This window comes from Scardinius erythrophthalmus (assembly GCF_964197995.2).
Source record: "Scardinius erythrophthalmus genome assembly, chromosome: 22".
NCBI classification, from domain to species: domain Eukaryota; kingdom Metazoa; phylum Chordata; class Actinopteri; order Cypriniformes; family Leuciscidae; genus Scardinius; species Scardinius erythrophthalmus.
In genome coordinates, this window is record NC_138242.1 from 17,826,278 (window position 1) to 17,836,249 (window position 9,972).

The 9,972-nt window shown below is 37.0% G+C and overlaps 1 protein-coding gene across 1 annotated transcript; it reads left to right on the plus strand.

Moving 5' to 3' along the window:
- The first annotated feature begins 2,530 nt into the window (after positions 1 to 2,530).
- pi15a (peptidase inhibitor 15a) lies at positions 2,531 to 8,537 on the plus strand. Its single transcript, XM_081353281.1, has 6 exons — positions 2,531 to 2,854; positions 3,325 to 3,640; positions 4,317 to 4,435; positions 4,571 to 4,703; positions 5,229 to 5,344; positions 6,687 to 8,537. The coding sequence occupies exons 2-6, from the start codon at positions 3,377 to 3,379 to the stop codon at positions 6,820 to 6,822; spliced, it is 768 nt and encodes a 255-aa protein (XP_081209407.1). The 5' UTR covers positions 2,531 to 2,854; positions 3,325 to 3,376; the 3' UTR covers positions 6,823 to 8,537.
- The last annotated feature ends 1,435 nt before the right edge of the window (positions 8,538 to 9,972 follow it).

Below are 9,972 nucleotides of genomic sequence, written 5' to 3' on the forward strand. Positions count from 1 at the left end.
GTAAACTATGGAGTGCCGCAGGGATCATGTTAGGCCCTCTATTATTCTCAATATATATGCTGCCACTTGGAAATATTATAAGGAAACATGGAATTAGTTTCCATTGTTATGCTGATGACACTCAACTATATATTTCATCACGGCCGGATGAAAACGCTAAATTATCCAAATTGACAGAGTGTGTTAAAGATATAAAAGATTGGATGACGCACAATTTTCTTTTATTAAATCCAGATAAGACAGAGGTAATACTTATCGGTTCAAAAAACCGCCCACAAAACCTCTTACAATACAACTTTAACATAGTAGGGTGTCCTGTTACTTTATCATCTACAGCAGGGGTGGGGAACGTTGATCCTGGAGGGCCATTGTCCTGCAGAGTTTAGCTCCAACCCTAATCAAACACACCTGAAGCTAATCAATGTCTTCAGGATTACTGAAATTGCAGGCAGCCGAATGTTTCTTTCAGGGTTGGAACTAAACTCTGCAGGACAGTGGCCCTCCAGGATCAACGTTCCCCACCCCTGATCTACAGTAAAAGACCTGGGTGTTATATTAGATTGTAACTTGTCTTTTGAAAATCATATTTCATATGTTACAAAAACAGCCTTTTTTCACCTTGGAAATATTGCTAAATTACGTAACATGATATCTGTTTCTGATGCAGAAAAGCTAGTTCATGCATTCATGACCTCGAGACTAGATTACTGTAATGCTTTATTAGCTGGTTGTCCTGCATCCTCAATAAACAAGCTACAGTTAGTCCAAAATGCTGCCGCTAGAGTTCTTACTAGATCAAGAAAGTTTGACCATATAACACCAATTTTATCATCACTACATTGGTTACCTATAAAGTTCTGAATTAATTACAAGGTATTGCTACTGACTTATAAAGCCCTAAACGGCTTAGCTCCAGTTTATTTAACGGATCTTCTATCGCCCTATAATCCATCGCGCTCTTTAAGATCACTAAATTCGAGGTTACTGGTCATACCTAGGATATCCAGATCCACCAAAGGAGGGAGAGCATTTTCACATTTAGCTCCAAAACTCTGGAATAGCCTTCCTGATACTGTTCGTTGCTCAGATTCGCTCTCCCAGTTTAAAACTAGATTAAAGACGCATCTCTTCAGCCAGGCATTCATATAATATTTTAATCTTACAGTTAAATCCGGTCTCTACTTCATAAACGCCAGAGGAGAACTGGCCCCCGACTGAGCCTGGGTTCTCCCAAGGTTTTTTTTCCTCCATTAGGTCACCTGATGGAGTTTTTCGGTTCCTTGCCACTGTTGCCTTTGGCTTGCTCAGTTGGGGATACTTAAATTGATTAATCGATTCACCAGTGCTATTGATCTGCATTACCAAACGTGGATGTTTTACACCAGAAACAAACACTGATGTACTATTTTATTTAATACTGTGAAGCTGCTTTGATACAATCTGTATTGTGAAAAGCGCTATATAAATAAAGTTGACTTGACTTGACTTGACTTAATGCAGCATCCAAATGTATATGGTGTTTGGGTTGTTTTCAATTAAAAAAATTAAAATTGATATATCATAGAGTTGTTTGTTGTGGTGGTGATTAGACGAGGTTATGTCACAATCGTACTGCATTGTGGGACATATAGGTGCCTGAAGTGTACATATGAAGTAGACTCGCTCCCTCGGTCAAAATCGAGGGAACGAGGGTCTGTACATATAAACTTCCCTCGTCCACTTCATGAAGTGGAACGCACTTCAAAATGGCGGCGGGGATTCCCCTGAGGGGAAGTGCTTAGGGAAGTTTGCAAGTGCGTGTCTAAAAGTGGACTGGAACGCAGCACGAGTCATCTCAACATGTACACTTCGGGCAGAACCATAGACCCCAACACACCATGACTGTGACGTCACAGCAGATCACACCTAATTTACTCCCACCCCACACAAATCTAGTGTGTAATATCGGAGTTATTTTGACATTTATCCGCATTAAATACTTGTAGTAACCTTAACCTGACTGTTTTTTTACATAGTTATTGTTTATTGTATTGTTATCATTATCATTTATGTATTTTTTAATCCATTCCAATGTGCAACTTTTCCTTGTTTTTTCTATGTAAACACGTGCTAGACGGACGTGTATGACCGTTGCGCTCGCGCACATGAGTGCCGCGTTTTTCAGAAGCCATGTCAAGTTAAAAGAATTTCAACTTTTATATGCAGCAGCGATCATTTTTCCTTATTAGTTGTAGGGTGGTAAGTTGTAACAACAGCAGCAGTCTTTGTTCTTGATAAATAATTTACAATTTATTTAGGGATACATTGTAGATTTCTAAATGACTGTAATTTGAAGTAAATGAATATGGGGCTATCCAGCACTAACAGTTTTAGATTTTTAAACTAAATTAATTACAACACTCCCTGGTTTAATACTCATATATTTGTAAATTTGGAGCCTTTTTATTGGCCATTGCAATGGACTAAGCTGCATTTTGGGGTCACGGGAATATTCACTTGCTTATCTTGTGTTTTCTTTTCTACTCACGCCAGCTGTGCAAACTAAAAGCAGATGTTTTGATTAAGCTTGCTTGGATCTGCCAGGAAATGGATAAAAGAAACGCAGTATTACGTCTCAGATGATGTCACGCTTCAGGTGACTGATGGGGCGGAACCCCGCGCACCTTCAAAGCCGGAATACTTCCTGAACCGGTACCTCAGCCGTATAAAAACCCGCAGCGCTTCTGAGCAGGGAGAGGGAGAGAGAAAGAGCTCACTGACTTCACAAAGCCTTAAAACAAAGCTACTACTGGACAGATTCAGTCAAATAGGCGACGTGTTTATATCCACAGGCTGCTCTAGAATCTCTGAGAAGGTAGGGACATTTGTGTTTACAAGATATCTTTTATTTAATTAGATTGTGTGTTAACTTGTTGTGGCAACGTGTAGACAAATGTCCGCATGCTCAATGTTGAACGAATAGCTCATTTGAAAGCATTTTATTTCTATTAGTGAAAATTTAGTGTCAAATACTTTTTGTAAAATGAAAAAAAAATATATATATATACGAAATTGATCTAATCAGCTAGCCTATGTAACCCGATTTTTTCTTTTTCTGTTACTAGTACTAATATTAACACTGGTACTAATATTTACTTCACTTTTACAACCAATATTAATTCAATTCTGAATTCTGAAAACTAACAAATTTGAATAGAAATTATTCTGTTAAGTTAGAAGAAAAGATATTGATGAGCATGTTTTTTTCAGTATTGTCTCTATGGTACAGTGAAGGTTAATTGACTTAATAGGTTTTAATAAATGGGAATCATTTATGTTTCACAGGCAGATTCTGCAAAAGGAATAGCAACCTCTCACCACATCTCAGCCATCAATCATGAATGAAATTCGTTTAGCTATCGACATTCTGCTCTTGTGTATATCCTGTGGAGCAAGTGCACTGGCAGCCTTCAGTCCCACTGCATCTTCATCTCTGCCAGCAACCAATTTCACTGATATTAAATATCTCACCGAGGCCGCAAACCTTCCCAAAACCAGACGGAAACGTTATATTTCCCAGAACGATATGGTCACTATTCTTGATTACCATAATAAAGTCAGAGGGAAAGTTTTCCCCCCAGCTTCAAACATGGAATATATGGTAAGTCACTTATAATAATTACCAATTTTAAAAATGAGTAGCCTGTGATACAATCAGGAACTTTTTGGAAAAAAAAGTTCTGCTTGTTTGAACTTTTGGTCTGCACCCTCACGGCAGTTCATCGGGTTCAGTTGTTTTATTTATTTAATTGTATAATTACCTGGCATTTTGCCTGGAAAGCACATTGCTGCTGGTGTAGCTGGCCACGTGAACGTTGCACATGTTACTGCACTCATCACAGGATACAGGAATGACAAACTTCTCTGTGTCCTTTTGGCACCAGCAGCTGTTGAGCAGATTTAATTGGCTCAGACCACCAGAGTAGATCCTCTCCAGCGTTATCAATGTGTTAAGACTACAGCCAAGCACTGAAATACTTTCAAAAGTGCACAGTCATGGGAAATTCTATATTAGATATGTTTTGTTTGAACTCATTCTCTGATTTTACCATGATTAAAGCGGTAAAGATTATGTAATGGTCTACTGTGTTAAATAGTTTAGCCACATTTTCCAGCATAAAATGTATATCCGTGGTTAATGACTTAAATCACTCAGGAATCAATCAAATGTGTTAATTTTTGGGTCAATTTATGGACAGAATTTGTACATCATGCTCTCTTAAAAAAAACATTAAATAATGCAATGAATAAAAGTGAAAGTCTATTTCATGTCTCAGGTCTGGGATGACACTCTTGCAAAAACGGCTGAGCAGTGGGCGTCTACATGCATTTGGGAGCACGGTCCTCGCAATCTTCTTAGATTTCTGGGTCAGAACCTTTCAGTTCGAACAGGAAGGTATGCATCTCCACCCTCAGTCCCAGTTTGTGATCCGTGATGTTTACTGTACCAATGGACTTAGGCTTGAAAGACCAAGCTAAGCATTTCATCACAACATAATGAGATTTAGTGGTATGTTTGGATTGTTTACAGGTACAGATCCATTCTGCAGCTGGTGAAGCCCTGGCATGATGAAGTGAAGGACTATTCTTTTCCCTATCCTCGAGACTGCAATCCCAGATGTCCTCTTAAGTGCTTTGGGCCAATGTGCACTCATTATACACAAGTGAGTTGATTTAAGATGGTCTTTGTATAATGAATTTCTTCAGGTATACTACCGTTCACAGTTTGGGATCAGTAAAATGTATTTATTCTGAAAGAAATGAATACTTTTATTTAGCAAGGATGCATTAAATTGATCAAAAGTGACATTAAAGACATTTGATGTAAGAAAATATTTCTATTTCAAATAAATATCACGACTTCCTCAAAAATATTAAGCAGCGCAACTGTTTTAAACATTGATAATAACAGAAAGTGCTTCTTGAGCACCAAATCAGCAGAATAAAATGATTTCTGAAGGTTCATGTGACACTGAAGACTAGAGTAATGGCTGCTGAAAATTCAAAATATTTTAAAATGTATTTAAAAAAGTACGGTTATTTCATTCTAATGCTGTTTTTACTGTATTTTTGGTCAAATAAATGCAGCCTTGGTGAGCATAAGAGACTTCTTTTAAAAACATCTTACTGACCACAAACTTTTGAACATCCATTTGACCATTGCTCACTTGTTGCTTACATTTTACCAGATGGTGTGGGCAACCTCGAATAAAGTAGGATGCGCCATCCACACTTGCCATAATATGAATGTTTGGGGTTCAGTATGGAAGAGGGCAACATACTTGGTGTGCAACTATTCTCCAAAGTAAGTATATGTTTTCTGTTCTGTAGCTTAACTGCAGCTTCCAGAACACTTTTCACTAACATAATTAGGCTAAGCTAGCAATTTGGCACTCCTCTGTTAAAAACATTTTTTGACATGGACATCCACGGGGCTTTCTGGTTCAAAGACTTAGACGACCTCTCACATTCCTGCCGCATAAGGAATTTTAGCAGAATTCTGCCTCTAATTCCAGAATCAAAGCACCATGATCTTGTGTGGCTGGCAACTTGTGACTGACATGTGACCTCGTTCTTTCAGTCTAATTGGGCAGCGCACTTGAAAAAATTCTGCAGAGCAAGTTTTTTAAACTCTTGTAAAGACCCGACTTACTATCTGAGAACTAGTCAAAGTAGATCCGGATTGATTTAAAGCATGTCTTCTCGTGGAATCAAAAAAGAAATGCAGTTAAGGCGAGACACTACAGGTGAATAGGGTAAAATGTTTAAATAATAGATATCACCATGAAACTTTCTCAATTGATTATTTACACAAGTATATAAAAAAAATGTATTACAAGTTTTAGAAATTTGTATGTTTAATTATGCAAATTATGCATTATCTCATTAAATATGCACATATATTTTCGGTAGATAGATCTGAACATATGATAAAGCCAGGTGCAAAATTCTTTTTTCATTTTGTTTACACACAAGATGAAAATAAAAATTCAGAGGGATTTCAGGATATATGCTTTCATTACCTAGGAAATCAAAATATACTGTCCATAGCCATAAAAAATAGATTTTCGCCATATTTTTTTGATTAAAATGTCACATAAATCAGACCAGGAATGATTTATTAACAAATCCCTCTGAAAATATCTTCAGAATACTGGCAAGTGTATAACTGGAAAGTTTGGTGTACATAGGTGCTACATAGGCTGAGATGTTTGTACTGGAGAACATTCACGATTGGTTACTGATAGAAAGGAAATGCCCATATTTGGATTACATAGCGTTGTGCAGGAGACTCTGAGCTTTACAACGATACCGGTCATGACAGACTTCAGTGAACAGACGGATCTTGGTGTGTCCTGGTAAATTCGGGAGAAACTTACTGCCGCAAGTAAACAAAATGTAATAAAATAAACATCTTAATGTATATTTTCAACGTTTTCTTTATAGCAGCTTGAAAGAACACATATTGAAAGAGAAACTGAGCACTACATGAAAAATCTATGTTTTTGCCTACCGTGTCTCACCTTAAAATGGGAATATGAAATCTAGTTGTTGTATGCTTCATGTCAAAGCTAATTTCAAACAGTTTAGTTTAATACATCTCACTGGTCTGTCATTAACAATATTGATACTATTGTTGTTTACAGGGGGAACTGGATTGGTGAGGCCCCGTATAAAGTAGGTGTTCCTTGTTCCACGTGCCCTCCGAGCTATGGAGGATCATGCAGTAACAACATGTGCTTTCCTGCTGTGAACTCAAATTACCTGCACTGGTTCAAATGAACACAGAATGCACATGCCCCATTACAGAGACACTGTCCCTCATGGGAATTTGCACAACATTCCTGCATCACCCTGTTTTTTTATATTATGGGCCATATAGGACCATGGGTTGCAAGGCAGCAAGTTTTTAAAGACATGTACATAACTTATTTTTCAGTGTTTATACCATTATATTGTTTTGTGTATGTACCCATTTATAGGAAACTTATTTATAGTTTATTTCCTGAGAGGGACTCTACTGTGATCTGTCAAGTCAGGATTGGTGCTTACAGTACTCAACCGTAACTGTATTCAGAGATCACGAGGTGCAGTTGCCAAAATTCCCATCAGGCCTTGTTAGCAAGTCTAACATTGTGCGTTGTCTGTAGTCCCAGACTGTTCCTAAAGGGATAATTCACCCAAAAATGAACATTCTGTCATAATTTACTCACCCTCATGTCATTTTAAACTAAATAAGACATTTTAGAAGAATTTTTCAGCTGTTTTTGTCTATTATGGAAGTCTTGGACCCCATTGACTTTTCTTGAATGGACAGAAACTGCTAAAACATTCTTCTAAATATCATTCCACAGATGATATTCTGTTATGATTTAATCATCCTCATGTCGTTCCAAACCTGTAAGACTTCCTTATTTCTAAAAGAAAGGAAAAGAATGTTGGTAATGCTGAAGCTGTTTGGTTTCTGACATTCTTCAAAGTATCTTCTATGTTCAACCAAAGAAACAATGTTTGTAAAAACATGGGGATGAGTAAATAATGACAGAATTGTCATGTTAGGGTGAACTATCCCTTTAAGTCATATGATGTCATGTCTATTAACCCTGGTGGTTGACTTTTGGTGCTTCAGAAGAAATGTTAAGCTAGTTTTTCTTGAACTGGGCTCAGACAGTAGAACTTCACTGGTTTGAATACACTCACTGGCATCCTTAGTAATGCTTTGCTTTGGGTCTTCCCGCTTGGAAGGTTTCCACATGCTTAAAGCTTACAAGCGTGTGCTTGGGGCTTAGAAATCGTGGATTAGGCATCATTTGGAAAAACCTCTGCATTTTGCAATCCCAGAAAGAGCATTTAGTGAGATGGCTAATCATGCTGTACCCACATGAAATGTTGAGGCGGATTAACATGGAAACATGTTTGTGTAAGTGCACCTTATAATGTTTTTTAAATGTATTTGTATTGAAGACTGTCATTATTTGTGATTTTTACCAATTGTACATACATGTATTATGAATTCAGCAGTACAGTCTCTACAATGCATGCATAATAGTGGCACGTTATTGCATTGTGTTGCACTGTGTTGATTTCACTTGTTTCGTTTTTGTTTTTTTAACTGCATCACACAAGCACTTGGGGAAATCTATCAGGCACTGCTCTACATATGGAGGGGATATAAAGGTCTATTTATCCCTTCCCCTCCATAGATTCATTATGTTCAACATGACATTGTTTATAGAAATGGTATTTTCTGCTAAATTTAGTTCTGTAAAATATATGTCATATTTTATATGATGTCATAGACTGCATATTTTCATTGTGTTAATGTGTCTTTGTAAACCTCTGAAACGTAGTTATGGTGCTGGATTAAATGACCATAATGTACATTTGTGTATTTGCACCTATTGTGGCAGTAACTATTTATCATCTGAAATAAGCTGTACATAACCTTTTTTATACAAATCTCTTTTTTTTATATAAATTGTGTTATTTAAACCTGTCATTTTGTGCCTCATTGCAAAGCAAAACCGTTCAAAGGTTTGGGGTCAGTACGATTTTAAGAAACTAATAAAAAATGTTTTTAGCATGGACACATTAAATTGATTAAAAGTGGCATTAAACTCAAACTGCAACTGTTTTCAAAATTGATAATAAGAAATGTTTCTTGAGCAGCAAATTCAGCTTTGCCATCACTGGAATAAATAAAATTAAAAATATATGAAAATAGCAAACGGTGTTTTAAAAGGGTAATAATATTTCACAATATTACTGATTTATTGTGTTTTTGATCAAATGCAGCTTTGATGAGCATAAGAGACTTTTTTTCAAAAACATTAAAATATCAAATAACACCCATTACAACAGATTGTATGGTGAGAGTTTTGGATCAAGATTAGATGTTGAAAGACATCACCAGTGCTGGGTGAGGGTTGAAATGATTTTGGACATTGCCCACAAGCAAAAACAAATACATTCAAACCAGAAAAAATCTATTATTATTTGAAGTATGTGTTTCATAGAAGTAGGCTATAAACAAAACAAGAGCTGATGGTGATTATGGGATCTTTTGAAGAACTCTTTCTCATCCCTGTTTCTTTTGGTGCTCCGTTCACAATTTCACTAAGCACTGTAAGTGTAAGACCTCTTCCCTTGATATGAAAACTGGTTACAAGTGTATCTTAATAAGAAAACCTTGACTTTGGCCTAGCTGATACCCGTCTTCTACACAAACAATATGTATATGATCTTAGTAAGAGGGGCCCTCGGTTCTGTAAAGGAGCGAATGAAACCGATGAACTCTGTGAAAGCTACAGGCTCCACCTCATGCACTCATTTGGGAACGGGTGGGGCGAGCAGGCAGACAGACTCTCACCGCTACCAAATTCAGCAGATTTGGAAGAAGTATGCAGATATCACAGGGAAATATGATGCCATAAATGTTTTGATCTATTGGACAGACACAGCTGTTCCTGTACAGACTTCCAGCTGTAAGAAGAGGCAGAATCCTGCCAATGCCGTACAAAGAATAACAGGCCATCATACTTTAAAAGAAAAGGAAAAAAGAAAAAAAAAGAACGCATGGTATGCAGTAGCTGTGAAAAAAATATGCCAAAACATTAAAAAGGTAGTGTTTCACAGGAAGGATGAAGTGGGTGTACAGTAATTCTGAATGGACAGGCTATGTCAGCTTAAAAAAATTGACTCTATTTGCTACCTTTCTTACTGGTTTTATTGCACACGATTCATCTGTCCATATTATTCAAAATAAAAATGTGCTAATCTTCATAATCTTTAATCAAAATGTAATAACTTGCACTTCCTCTCAAACAACTTTCCTTTCCCATTAACGTCAATCTGACGACATGGACAGGGAAATTATCCAAAATGTGTCATCCGCTTCTCTCCAACTACCTCTCTGCAGTGACGGCAACTAGT